Source organism: Anopheles coustani, chromosome 2 (genome assembly GCF_943734705.1).
Source record: "Anopheles coustani chromosome 2, idAnoCousDA_361_x.2, whole genome shotgun sequence".
Lineage (NCBI taxonomy): Eukaryota > Metazoa > Arthropoda > Insecta > Diptera > Culicidae > Anopheles > Anopheles coustani.
This window is the reverse complement of record NC_071289.1, coordinates 84,214,064-84,229,118: the sequence shown is the minus strand read 5'-3', so window position 1 is coordinate 84,229,118 and position 15,055 is coordinate 84,214,064. Positions and strand designations below refer to the sequence as shown.

Below are 15,055 nucleotides of genomic sequence, written 5' to 3'. Positions count from 1 at the left end.
GTGTTAAAGTCAACAGCTTACTTTGCGAACAAGTTGGTAAGCTCATATATTAATCATTCTGTATATTTCTGGTAAGATTCTCAACTATCCCAACTAAATCTAGTATAGAAAATATCCATGCAAAGTCGTTTATTTCATTCACTTTATTAAATGATATGAAAAGTGTGTTTAACATCCAAAATGCGTGATACTTCTTGTAACCCACATAACTCATTTAGAAACATTTCAAAATATAATTAAAACACACTTCTAATAAGTATTTTATTTTATCCTTCGTGATTGACGTTGTTTAAAAAGTAGGAATAAATTCTAAAAATGATCTATTCCAAAACTAATATGAACTTTTTTTTCGATGAATGTGACTTGTGGTACTACTTTACTTCAATGAAGTCAAAGTCATACCACTTTTTTAGAATTGTCATGTTACTGTTTCGAAAATACACAAATCGTGCTTTCTTTCAAATCATTTGTAAAGAACTATCGGGATTGAAGAATTTAACTATGAGAAACAGACTTGTAACATTATTTCGCATGTTTCATTCTTTAAGATATCCAAGACTCTATACCATGGGCCCGTACAGAAAGCATTTTTGAACTGTTCTAACATGTACGTTTTAGTTTACTAACATAAACTATCACTTCTTTTGGTACAACACTTTTTTTATATACATGCTGGGTCGTTCACTTCCTAATAAAAACACCCAAACCCCATTAAACTAGAGGCATAATTAAACGAACGTGCTGTCCCATTCTTTTCAATGGATGTTGTTTGGCTTGCTAATAGGTTGCTAGCATAATTAGACTCGTTTTTAACTATGGTCAACGCAAACGTGTTTTGGAAATCTCCACAACCACCGACATTTAAATACTTTCATTTTGTTTACATCTCCTACCAAACGCCCACTCATCTCGACGTGTTTCGGTGGCTTTGAGAAAAACCAAAAACCAGTTATTTACGACCGCTGTTCATTTCAAATAAGCACACTATTATAACGGAGCGGCTAAACGTCGCTCAACCAAATGAAATGGCTCGCTAGGGATGGGGAACGGTTGGCCAGCCTCCGTAGTAGTAGTAGCAGTAGTAGAGCTCGGTGCGACGAACCCGCTGTAATTAGGGTCGGAGTAATTGCAGTCGGGTCGGGAGGCCCACCATGGGTTGGGGGGGGGAGGCCATTTTCCCACCGTTTAATCGCCCGAGCCCGCCGAGTAGCCGTGTTTGTTTGTACACTCGCTGGCCCCACTCGGCTGCCCTTTTATGCCGTGCACAAAATGCCCTGCCCTGCGATCCTGTGTACTTACCGACCACTTTCAGCTCCAAAAATATTGACGTTGGCGGGTGTGTTGACACCTGACACTCGTACAATCCGGCGTCCCGGTCCTGGACGAACTTTATCTGCAGCGTCCAGTCCTGTAAGCGCACCAGCCCGGTCCAGCGCGGTGCCACGGGGAGTAGGTTGTGGGAGGGGGGCGGACGTGAGGGCGAGAAAGAAAACACACGTTAGAGGACAGAAATCACATCATTCGAGGCAGCAATGGTGGCACTTAGGAGGGAAGCAAAGAAACGAAAAAAAAGGAACCCGAATCCTCGGTGACGATTGCCGAGTGACAATAAAAGAAACGGCTTCCGGTGATGGCAACAGGAGGATGGAATGGAAAATAAACACGCCAAACGCAAGGGCGTTCCGTGCGGGCGGAAACAATAAACAGAAACGGGACAACGGTGCAATCGGTAGACCTCTGAATTTTGCAGGTGGGTTGCACTAAATCTTTCATCGCTGCTGTACGTCGTCAAGCCAACGGTGAGCAGATGGTAGTCCTTTCGCCGGATCCAAGACACCTATGTTGGTTGCGAGTATTTTTCCGTGCGTGTGCGTAGGAGAGAGAAAGATAGAGAGAGAGAGAGAGTGAGACAGGAAGAAAGAAAACCAAGAAAAGAAACAACATTGAGATTATTATGCAAGACTTTTTCCGCCTGCTCCGACGGAGTTGTTTCTCGGAACATCTCCGGGAACACGATGCAAACATGCAGTGACTTTTGTTTTTCCGGTGCGACGTCAATGCTTTTACGACGGTTTTGACTAACTTAGGGTTACCGTGGTTTGCATACATAATTCCGAGCCCGTACACTTTTCACCAACAGTTTCGCCGGACCGGTTGGTAACAAAATAAGCTGGTTGGAGTTTGGCATTTTTCGGCGACATTTCTAGCAGACACCCAATGCCTTAGCTTTGATTTGCTTCTTCCAAAATAAGTTATTTTATTTACCCAGACGAAAGTTATTCAAAACATGACAAATAGAAATATAGTCGTGCTTCGGAATGTTCATGACTACAAGAGTTGGAATGACTTGCTTACGGGGAATAGGATAATTTTGTATTGCCGGATAGGGTTGTTGGGGTTTAGCAGAACAATTTGGAAATGGAATTAAAATTTCAGATTCTTTGAAGTAAAAATAAAATAATTTTAAGCAGGAGACATCATCATTTCATCATTTTAAATGGACTTTGAATGTTGCCTTCAATTGAAGTCGTTTGAAACGAATTTCAAATTACTAATCAGAAATACGTTACAACATTACGTCGATTGTCCTTTACATTTAACTACTATAAAGACACCTGAAATGTAGTTCCTTTGTACTTACACCATTGGAAGTTATAACTTTCACTAGAATTACATCCCTAATGACCTTTACAATGTTTTTCCCACTAAATCATTAAATAGGCGTTTGCTATAGCTACAAGTACCTGTTCTAATGAAACCTATTGTACTCGAAATAAAATCCACCAAATGAACGTTGCTGCATTTAAAATGTGTTTTGCAACTCCAATGAATGTTAGCGGCTGAAACTGCCCACCGACAAAGCATTGGAAGGCATAGTGCGACCGCTTAGTATTCCCGTTTACTGGCGAAAACAATAGATCACCCACACGAGTGCGAATGCAAGTGGACAGTAGGACGGTTATGTAGAGTGCGTCTGCCAGCGGGTCCTTGCCAAAACTCTCCGCCTCTGTTCAGTTCATTTGTTCGTTGTCGCACTTCGGATGGGAACGGGAAATTCTGGAAACAGGAATTCGGACCCTTGTTCAACCGGTCGTAGTCGCAGGCGCAGCTTTCCCGCAGCACGAACAGACAATCGAGAGCACGGTTGAGAAAAAGTTTTGCAATTACACTCACCGCCAACGGAGTGGAGTGTTTGATGAATGCTTGAATAGAGATTTAAGCGGAACCGAACAGCGTCAACATTTTATCGTGCCAGTCTGTGCATTCAGCAGCAGTACCAGTTGTGTCCGTGCGTGTGTGTTGTTTTTTTATTTTTCGTCCCTCGATTGTGTGCTTGCGGACTTTGACGTCCGGCGTTAACTCTTGCGCTTCTTCAGCTCCTGTCAATCGGCAGGAATGGCGAAACCGGCGTTCGTCGGTAGATCTGCAAACTGTCCCTCAAATGCTCGTAAATCGCAACCGGTTGGGTGGATTCCTTCCCTTCCTGACCCTGTCTCGATGAACCATCGCCAGTGCGCACCGCGTTTGACGAAAGATGGTCCGCTGTGGGACTGCGAGTTTGCGTGACGCCGGACGCTTTCGACCGATGGCACGACGATCGTCATCGATGCCTCCTCGATGGGACTTCCGGTCCGACGTCGGGTGACAGTTTGAGAATGTTATTTATTCATCCCTTTTATCGTCTGGCAAGCACTGGCAGAACCCCCCGATCGCTAGAGCAGACGACGATTTTTCCGGCGAAACATGGCGAGCACGCGACTTTCCTCGCGTTCTGCATTATTCTGTTTGAAGGAACACAATGAAATGTAGCTTTTCCATTAGCCGTCGGTTCGGGACACGGTTCCTATCGACAAGGAAAATTCACTTTTATGAAAGTGCCATCGTTTCCGGCCGCCAGAGGCTATGAGAGCGATTCGAACAATTCGCTCAATATTGGTCTCTTTATTGGAAAACGTTGATGAATAGGATATGAAGGAGATTGTTCCCGTTCGGTTTGGATTTACACAAACCTTGTGGTTGTAAAAACTTGCCGGAAGGTTTGATTTTAGTTCTCTTTTTAATCCAAAGTAAGTATCCAAAAGAGTTGTTTTAGTTGGGAACAATATTGACAACTAACTTAATTACATATTTAGGAATATCACAGTTTTGATGTCACTTTTACTATGATATTAAAACATTGCAATATTGGAATGGGTTTCAAGATTATATGATTGGTTGTATTTTAATCAAACTCACAGTGAATCAGAAAAATAAGTTGTTCAGCTTCCTCGCCGCACTTTAAACTGGTAGCTCGTTTCAATGTATCATGGAACGTGACCCATTTGCATGTTTTAAGTGCAACACGTCTGTAAGGAACAAGGTGAAACCGAGCCCTCTTTTTACACCTTTTATGACACTAAATTATCCCGAACCGTTCTATCGGCCAAGGGCAGGCTAAAGCGAGCTCCCGATGGTCCGGGACTGAGAGCTAAGTAAACGCTAGGATAACAGGCTATTAACATAATAAATAGAAGCACAGTACAGAAATATCCATCAATCTATCAGGATTTGCCCGGTGTGATCCGACGCTCATTTTACCGTCGCCGATGGGAACATTCGTTTACGCTGCCGGTTGCTTTACCCCCGGGTCAAGGAAAAAAAGCAATTTAAGGACTAGAAAAAAAATCTCAATTTTATTTTTTAAACACACTCGTACGATGTGCTTTTTTTATAAATTTTCTTCCCTACCCCGTCCAGCGAAGATTGGCGCGGTTTCGTTCGAACACCGGCACCGGTTCACTACCGGAAGTGCTGGTTTATTACGCGCGTCCAGGACCGCCGGAACATTAGCATTCCGGTCACGAACGCAGGCATCCGGACTCCGCAGACTCATCGTTTTATCTAGCGGCTGTCCATCCGGTGGCGAACCTGCTGCCGATCACTTTTATCAGTAGTAATGAACCGTTTTCGAACGTTCGCAATCGCAGACATCGATGGTTCTTCGTAATATTTTATCCCCCAGTCGTATCGTATGCTTTCTTCACTCGTTTTGAGCGCGGGCCTTTTAAACCCTGAGTTCAAGATGGCCGAATGGGAGCACGAATAATATACGCTGAGGTGGCTTTTTCCCTTTTCGAACGATTTCTGATCAGCGATGATGGTATCAGTATTTTCGTTGGTACTGGGTTTATAGAGAATGGAATAATTTAATCATTTACAATTGATTTCAAAGCCTCATTCGAAAATCACTACGCATTTTGCATTTCTACTAGAATGTGTACTAGATTACAAAATTCACAATAAATTGGTTTATTTATCTAATACAAGGATCTAGCTTTGATATAGTAGTTAAAAACCGATATTTATTTGCAAAATAATTTATCGGAATTGGATGTTGATGTAAAATATTTTCTAATTTTTCGTGAAATAACTTTCAAAATCACAATGAAATTTTAACTCGATTGTAAACAAAAAAAACCAGTACATATCAAAACTTTTTTTGTATCTGATGCTGTTTAGGCATAAGCCTAGGCGTTTCAATCCAGAAATAGATGTAATTCTACTGCTCAAAAAAAATGTTCTGTAAATGCTTTATTGACCTATTGAAATAAATGAGACCAAGTCAAGCATTTCTTTTTCTTCAGTACCGAACAAAAATTCTCGCATTTTCCATCGCATTGCTCATGAGGAACTCTTTTCGCATTGTTTGAATATCAACCCGCTTCCTGATTGAGAGGGCTTTGTGGCGCAAGAGGGCTTCGTATGTCGGTTGAAAAATAAATTGCAAGAAACCCTTCATACCACGGTGCCATTTGCAAGCCATTCAGAAGAAATCTGCTGCCGAGAAGTGGATTACCATTAAACTCGTTAAGTCATTCCAAACGCACCAATTTCCCTTCGCCCTGCCCGTTGCGCACAAACTTACCACGCCCTCGCCGATGTGATGGATCCGGCAGGGAACGTGCGCCGTGCTGCCGATCTGTGACGTCACCTCGGTGTAGTTCTCCGTCCCGAACTGCATCGGCATCTTGTAGTACTTCAGCAGCTCCTCGCTGTCGCTGCCGTGATCGAAGTAGTTGAACGCGTCGGACGCGGCCCCATTTTCGCCACTGTCGGACGCCTTTTCGCTCCCCCCGTGCTGTTGCTTGTCGAGTGCGTTCGCCCCTTCGCCCCCCTTCGCTGACTTGTCCGGGGTGTGCGGGGAGAGGAGGAAAAAGGCTGTCCTGAGTAGCATATCGCTGCGGTCCATTAGTGACGCCATTCCTGAGGGAGAAATAGAGTAAACGAAAGGGCTTGAGAGAGCGAGTTGAAGCGTTGTACTTTGTCGTGTTACAACTATGGAAGCACTTCAGGCCAATCCTAGGAACATGTGTCAAGAGTGTGTTTATTTCCGTAAACCAAACATAAAGTGCGCAGTGATTTATTGATTCAACATCAAACCCTGGATGAGTAAATGGTTCTTTGATCATTAGTTCAAATATTCTTTACATCAAAGGTAGGTTTATTTTCGCTCTTCCATGTTTTTAATAGAGAGATTAAGTCTGAAGTAAATATCATACGAGCAACCTGGATCTATTATATTTGATTTCAGGTCGATCAAACTCCATTCATTAAAGAATCAGAGATCAGGATCGAATGGAAAGGATAAGAAAACCTTCATTTTTATCATGAATGTTTTTAATAGTATTTAATATAGGAAAGACTTTTCTATCTCTATCGTTTAGTTATTTGTTGGTTTTGTAATATTGAAACACAAAAAAGCGACTGTTAATTAGTTCCTCTCCGAGACTCGTTGCGATCGGACGCACTTTTACCAAAACAGAGTGTTAAAAAAAAAGTGCAAAAGCAAGCCACATCATGGCTGCTTCGAGAAGCACCCTGCGGGTGGATTTCTCGAAGCTCCCCAAAAGGCCGTCCTTGATGGAGGCCACAACCCTCGCCATGACCAAGCTGGGTCTAAGCAGCTCTTCAATCGTTTCAATCCGGACGAAGCCGGCATCCCACTTCCTTCACATCCGAGTGAAGGACCAGAGCCTTGCTCTAAGAACCGTCGAGGAGAACGACGGCAAGCATTCTCTCGAATGCGACGGGAAGAAATTCCCGATTCCGATCGCAATGGTCGACAATTCCGTGGTCATCAAAATCCACGACCTGTCCGAGGACATCACGGACAGATGCATTACGGATTTCTTTGCTCGCTACGGAGAAGTCCGGTCAATCCGAGCCGGAGTATGGGCGAAGCCATACCCGTGTGCCGGAATCCCTGACGGATACCGCTACGTCACAGCGGTCTTGTCTAAGCCGGTGCCGTCATACGTCTCGATTGGAGGGGAAGAGACGCTGGTAACATACCGGGGACAGCAGCAAACGTGTCGAACATGCCGTCTTGCTGCACACCATGGGATGACCTGCACCCAAGGCAGGAAACTGGTGGCTCAGAAGACGAGCGTCAACGAGAGGCTGTCGTATGCCTCAGCGGTGCAGAATGGCACCGAAAACCATGCTCCAGCAACAGTCCCCCTGGCGAGCACACAAACCGTCCGTGCACCGACCGATCCGGTGAGCACACCGACCGTTCCGGCAAGCACAATGCTCATCCCATCGAGCACACCGATCATCCCGGCGCCCGCATCGACCGTCCCGGAGAGCGCACCGGCCGTCCGCGCACCGACAGTCCCGACGAGCACATCGACCGTCGCGGCGAGCACATCGACCGTCGCGGCGAGCGCACCGGCCGGTGCTTCGAGCCTGACAATAGGCGCACCAGCAACGATCATCCCGATGCAGGCCACTAGTGTTGCGGCTAGTACACGGACCGTCCCGGCAGTAGCATCATTCATCCGGGCAAGTGCGTTGACCGTACCGGCAGCTACGACCAGCACCAAGATGGACAACGCCGGACTTCAGGTGGACGCCGATGCCTCATCGACGTTCAAAGCCCCTCGTGTCCCTTCACCTTCCGCTACACCTTCATCCCTTTCCTGGCAAACAGTGGCAGGTAAGAGAAAGACGGACGAACAGACGGACAGCGACGTGTCGTGCAAGTCTGGGGAGGAACCGATCAAGCGTAAGCCAGGTCGTCCTCCCAAAAAGACCAATGCCACGGCAGCGAAACCGACTGGGGTAATGGAAGTGGACGCACAGTAGTTTGGTGGAAATGGATGAGTTGATGACATCAGTGACGATCGCATCGATAAACATCAATGCGATATCCAATTCCACCAAACTAGATGCACTACGAACTTTCATACGCACTCTTGACACAGACATAATCTTCCTACAAGAAGTTTCTGTCAAAGACTTAGTGCTCCCTGGGTACAATGTTGTAACAAACATTGACCACACAAGGAGAGGTACAGCGATCGCCTTGCGGGTGAACCTAAAATTTTCTCACGTCGAGCGTAGCTTGGACTCACGACTAATCTGCGTCCGGCTTGAGAATTCTTCCACGCTATGCAACATTTACGCTCCTTCGGGAAGTCAAAACAGAGCTGAGCGGGAACTCTTTTTCAACCGCTCGTTGGCGTACTACCTGCGGAATGCACCGGGACCGGTCATCCTTGCAGGGGATTTCAACTGCGTGCTGAAGTCCAAGGACGCCACGGGTATGGGGAATACGAGTCTCACTTTGCAAAACTTTGTTGACAGTATGCAGTTGTGTGACAGCTGGGAGGCTCTCAAAGGAAACTTTGTAGAGTTCTCTCACATCACACGTGGTTCGGGCTCTCGCATCGATCGCTGCTACGTCTCTAAGGACATGAAGGATCAACTGCGTGCAACAGACATGCACGTATTGTCTTTCTCGGACCATAAGGCGCTCACGGTGCGCATCTGCCTTCCAAACATACCTCGCATGCGGCAAAATGGATACTGGCAACTTCGGCCACATATCTTGACAGCCGAAAACATGGAGGAGTTTAGATGTAAGTGGAACTATTGGACAAAACAGCGAAGGAGCTTTGGCTCCTGGATGGAATGGTGGATTCATTTCGCCAAACCAAAAATAAAATCGTTCTTCCGATGGAAAACGAATGAAAAATACTCCATGTTCCGCTTGCAGCATAACATTCTCTATGCGAAGTTAGAGTCCTCATACGGTCGGTATCTTTCCAATCCGATCGAGTTGGTCAATATCAACCGTATAAAAGGAGAAATGCTACTCCTTCAGAGGCGTTTCTCCGAGGACTTTACAAGGATTAACGAAACAAGGGTGTGTGGGGAAAACCTCTCCACCTTTCAGCTTGAGAAACGAAGGCGGGAGCGCACCGTGATCACCAGACTTACGTGTGACAACAACGTTGTTTTGGACTCTCCAAAACAACTGGCAGACTATATACATACGTACTACAGGGAGTTATACACCGACGAGACAACAAACGTTGACGATACTTTTGCCTGTCATCGTGTAATCCCCGAAGATTGCGAAATCAACAACGATTGCATGGATGAGATCACCTACGGTGATGTCCTTCATGCAATTGAAAAATCGAAACCCCGAAAGTCTCCTGGGCCGGATGGAATTCCGATTGAATTTTATCAGCGAACGTTTGGGATAATTTGGAGAGAAATCATATTGATTCTCAACGATGCTCTCAACGGTCGTTTCCCGGCGGCCTTTGTCGATGGGGTCATAGTGCTTGCGAGGAAAAGGGGAGATGGGTGCACACTATCTTCGTACCGTCCGATCTCTCTGCTTAACACTGACTACAAGCTGCTTTCCAGAATTCTGAAGCAGCGGCTCGAGAAGATTATTGCTAGGTGGCAAATCATTTCACCGTCGCAGAAGTGTAGCAATAAACCCTGCAATATCTTCCAAGCTGTGCTCTCTGTTAAGGAGAGAATATTCGAACTCAAACGGAAGAAGAAGTGTGCAAAACTCGTCTCTTTCGATCTCTCGCAGGCGTTTGACCGTGTTGACAGGGGCTTCCTGTTTGGAACGATGGATTCGTTAGGGTTTAATCCCGCACTAGTGCGGCTTTTGAGGAAAATTGGTGAGCAATCTTCGTCCCGTGTCATTGTAAATGGATCCCTATCACCTGCCTTTCCCATCCAACGTTCCGTGCGACAAGGAGATCCCTTGTCAATGCACCTGTTCATCCTCTACCTTCACCCCCTCATCAATAGACTCGAAGATATATGCTGCGATCAGGACGACCTGATCAACGCGTATGCTGACGACGTCTCCGTGGTGAGTACTTCCCCTTCCACAATCGAGCGGGTAAGAGCAGCAATTGAGGCCTTTGGAGTCACTTCTGGAGCGAAGTTAAACGTCCTTAAAACCACGGCTCTGGACATCGGAATGGTGACAACCGAGAACAGAATCAACCTGCCATGGCTGCACACCGTAGAACGGCTCCGTTTACTTGGAATTCTGTTCTCTAACAGTATCCGGGAAACAGCGGGCCACAATTGGGATACTGTTATCAATCACTTTCGTCAGTTGGTATGGCTGCACAGGGTGAGAGATCTAAACCTGCTGCAAAAGGTAACGCTGCTCAACTCATTCTTGCTCCCTAAGCTATGGTTTGTTGCGTCAGTCTGTGGCCCTCGCGCAATGGACATAGCCAAGGTGACAAGTTTGATCGGGTCTCTCCTCTGGAACGGATCTGGGGGTATACGTGTCTCGCTCCAGCAGCTGGCCCTGCCACGAGACCGTGGTGGCTTAAACCTACACATCCCAGCCGTGATGACAGCAGCCCTACTCACAAACCGCTATGTTGCAGAACATCAGAGCCTCTCATTTGGAGCCCAACACATCTTGTGTGCGGGAAACCCCCCAGATATTACATTGATACCGTCTACGTATCCGTGCCTTCGCAGTGTTGTCCAGCAACTGGCGTACACTCCATGTACGGTAAAAACACAGCTATCCACCAAGGCCCTCCGCAGGTTGCAAGTGAACAGACTACCCCCAGCCAAGATTCAGTCCCATCCGAAGGCAACCTGGAAAAAGGTGTGGAACAACATCCACCGAAGCAAACTAACAGCGGAGCAAAGATCCACCTTATATTTGCTTGCGAATGGCAAGATCCCGCACGGAGAGCTGCTTATGCGTATGGGACGCACGCCTTCGGCTTCCTGCATGTTCTGTGTTGAGTGTGACACCCTGGAACACATGTTCACCTCCTGCACTCGCGTTATTGCCGCCTGGGACCTGCTGCAGCAGTGCATCAGGAATGAAGCTCCAGGGTGTCAGTCGTCCTTCGAGTGTCTCCGATTCCCAGTGCTTGGGAATATAAGCATTGCGCAGCGGAAGGTTGTCCTTCGTTTGTTTGCAAACTACATCATCCACATCATTGGAAACAATGATGCTGCGATCGATGTAAATGTCCTTAAGTGTGCACTGTATTTGTGATTATAGAGTATAAGAAAGTTTTGTTTGTACACCTTATCTATTTATAAAATAAATAGTTTATATTTTACAAAAAAATTGTGGTTCAAATTATACAACACAGCATTTGCAGCATTTCCAGCAAATGAAATTAAGCACACAAATTTCAAAAACTTAAAACAACCGGTGTGTGCACATTTTTGAGTGTTTCAAATATTTGAAATACAAACGAAGCTTCAACAACAAAACGATAAAAGCAAAGAGAGTATAAATTTTTCTGGAGATTTTTACATTTGTATTTGAAGAGTATTGGTGATCTCGCTTCAGTATCCGAACCTTTTGTCAGACTTTCAAATATTGAAAATTGTTGTGTCTCAAACTTATGAGTTTTCCTTTGTACTTTTTTATCTCGCTGTTCTAAGTTCCTTGTCTAAGCTTTTGGATCGTCCTACTTTCCTTAAACCTACATCAATTGATGATAATGAATCAAATAGAAAGAATAAGTGGGTGGCAACAAAAAACACAGCTGTCGAGATAAAAATGGATGCAAATGTAAAGCAATCCATTATTCATGCACCTAAACGTAAAAAACAGAAAGTAAAATTTATTCATAACGAAAGCGATGAATAATTATCTGCTAATTGATAGTACGGTAAGATCATTCTCGCTTTCCGCCTGGGATGCTTAACGAACTCAAAAGATGGGCACCGAAGACAAACAAAAATTACGGGATCTTTTTTTTTTTAACTTGCGGTTAATGCCCGGTTGTAGGATTTTCTTTGCTCCAGTACTTTCTTTGACGCACGGCCTAATTATGCAAACAAGATGTATCTATTTTGCGATGCGTGTTAACACAAATTCCTCGGTGGGCAGGTATGCTTTCGGTCGAGAACTGTGTACTTGGAGTAGAATACTCCCACACTACAGTGTACGGGCTCTAATTCATCTTCTTTAACACCACGAGTGTCCTCGTCCAGGCGCCCGATACGCCACCAAATTGGCTGGCATTATTAACTTTCGTGCGTTCACGCGTGCGGTGCGCGTTTCAACGGATGAAAAATCACCTCCGGAAGCTGCTTCACTCTTGCATCGGACACCGCCAGGGATCCGGTAGACAATGCGCCCGCCCGGAAGAAGGCACAGATCGGTGCAGCGCCACAAACCGGCAGGAAAGCTTGCCACGGACCCTCGTCGGGGCAGCGAAACGTTGCTCGGTTACAATTTATGGCTTTACAGTCAATTAACTTCGAGCAAGCATTCCATAACCTTCGCCGTACACCACATTTGGCCAACCCGGGACGGAAGCGGGGCCAGGAGCACCAGAAGGCGCACTTGTTGGCGGATGGTGGGTGGACATATTTTCCGCCCTTATTACGGCAGTCCGGGGAAGAATGCCATTTTCTTTAAGCAGCATGCATGTACATCGCCGGCTTGGGTACTTTTGACCATGTGCGGTGGAAACGGCTCGGAAACGGCTTCTATTTGTTTCTTTTTCCTTCCCGTAAACCTTCCATCCAAACGCCACCATTGTGTGCGTGTGTGTGTGTGTGTGTGCCAGAGGGAGGGAAAACAAATATAAATTGTTGTCGGATGTGGATCAGCCCATACGGCCTGGTATGTGAGTTATTGTTTGCCAGCGCTGCCGACGTGGCATTGCTGCACGTCGTGACCTGCGTGATGAGAACCTTAAGGGAAGGTGGGTGAGAGCCGTGAGGGAAGGGAGTGGAGAACCTTATAATCGTCTTCGTGACACCATTTTTCACATTTATCCCACGTCTCGTTTGTTTGTGGGCGGATTTTGAGACCAGCATGTGTAATGTGAGGGAACAACGACAAAGACGCCTTCGACGCTATTTTCCCTTTCCTATTCCTACGCTCAGCCGTAGCAGGTTGCGGAAGGTGGAAGGGTTGCGAAATGGGGGAAAATTGTAAACCGTCTTGCGGTCTCGACCGTGGCCAAGAGTTTTACCCGGAAAAGCTTATAATTTATTCGCTACCAGCGCTCGGTACATTTCATGCATAATATGTGTACCGATATCGTTACCACCCGTAACGAGACTCGTAAAATCGGCTTTCTTGTGTTCGGCTCGCAAGAGGAGCGCAAAGGTCTGCCGGCTCCTAAAATAGTCCAGCAATGGGAGCTACTCTCGGAATGCCCCTGAGGATGGCCGCAACCATCCGAACGGCACGGCGACGGTTGGTAAGCTGATGGTAAGCGATTTGAAATTGCATCTGGAAGGATCTTGAGCTGCTTGGACTCTTCGGTAAAATAGTCGGTGGTTGAAAAAGTAAGGTGGAAGCAACGAGCACACGGAGCCGGGCGTTGATGGGATGCCTGCTGCCGACAAATGGCGCTAGTGATAGGGCCTGAAGTGGCGATCGATCGATGCAGAGCTTGGAAAATGCAACCCGAAGGAGGAGGACACCGCCGCTGCAATTTCCACCCACAACCGGTCGGTTCCTTTTGAATTGTTGATATTTGATAAACAAATCGCCGCAGTGCAGCGCCGGCGAGCGGTGGGGGAAGTAAATTCAATCGGAGACTCGGTCCTGCAGCCATTAGAAAATACCGATACCGATAAACAAGGTCTAATCCACTCCGTGTGGGTTGTTTCTTGTCAACCGAAAGCCGACCCTGGGAAAGGGACATATCTTTTGCTGCTAATGGTTTGTGTAAATGGTGCAATCGGTTGCCGATTTCACAGACCAACCAGTTCAATCGAACCGTTGTAGTGGTCGATGCTCGTTTCTTATTTACTTCTGCAAGATGTTTCATCTTGGGGCACTCTTGAGAAAATCACAAGAAAATGCGATCGATGCAGCATGGGATGGCTTGTTTCCTATTCATTCGGAATACTCATCGGAATCATTGCAAAAAAACATTAGAAAATAGCAAGGACAACAGTGTACTAATGGATGCTGGAAAGATGAAAAAGGGACCAACATTAGTAATGTGCTGAAAGGGGTTCTTTGATTACATGGAATAATTGAGCAATAGGATACCTTTACCGGGGTGAAGTGCTTTCGAACTTGATTTTTATGCCGGTTTTTGCTCACTGAATTAAATTCACGATCCATCTGCTTCGAATATAAATTGGTGTGTTGATTTGGGCTTTCCGATTAAATATTTTGTTACCCAATCATAAATATTAGTTGGAGTGGTACAAATACATTCTGAAGGAGGTTCGTTAAAGGGAGTGTGTGATATTTAAAAATTTAGGTTAAAATACATTTCATCAACATTTTCCGATACGTTTTTTTATGGAATGGTTACTAATTCTTCCTTTACCGTGTCGTTACCCGTGCATTTCTAGTTCAATTCATTGACATTTTATTTCTGTATGAATGGACAATTTTTCATGCTTATTCCTTTTGCCTTTTCTTTGCTACCCGAAAGAGTTTTATTTTACTCATAGAGAAAGCCCTTCAGCAAACGTACGAATCAAATGATTTTCGCAAACATCAATATCGCTTTTTTGTGCCTGTTTTTTTCATTTTCAGATAGCCCGCCAGTCTCTACCTGGATTTTGTTTGACGACTTTTTTCATAATCTCACTGCTTCATCGCTCGTGGGCCCGCATTCACCAACCGGAATTGTAACTGGAGGACATTTTACCGGTACGAAAAGAGTTCCATCCGTTCGATAAGCAAAAGGAAAGGCAAAATCTATCTATTGAATCCTAAAATAATAGCATCAAACAACGAAGAGCACGATTGCGAAATCCGAGTGAGAAAAACGAGTTT

The 15,055-nt window shown here is 45.6% G+C and overlaps 1 protein-coding gene across 1 annotated transcript in view; it reads right to left on the bottom strand.

The window, feature by feature from the left end:
- The window catches only part of LOC131263821 (uncharacterized), a 43,925-nt gene that overhangs the window by 22,485 nt on the left and 6,385 nt on the right, over nt 1-15,055 (bottom strand). Inside the window, exons 2-4 of the mRNA XM_058266081.1 lie at nt 5,906-6,243; nt 1,736-1,837; nt 1,300-1,408 (exon numbers count right to left, since the gene is read on the bottom strand). Of these exons, the coding sequence (XP_058122064.1) occupies nt 1,300-1,408; nt 1,736-1,837; nt 5,906-6,243 (549 nt within the window). The remainder of the gene's footprint in view (nt 1-1,299; nt 1,409-1,735; nt 1,838-5,905; nt 6,244-15,055) is intronic.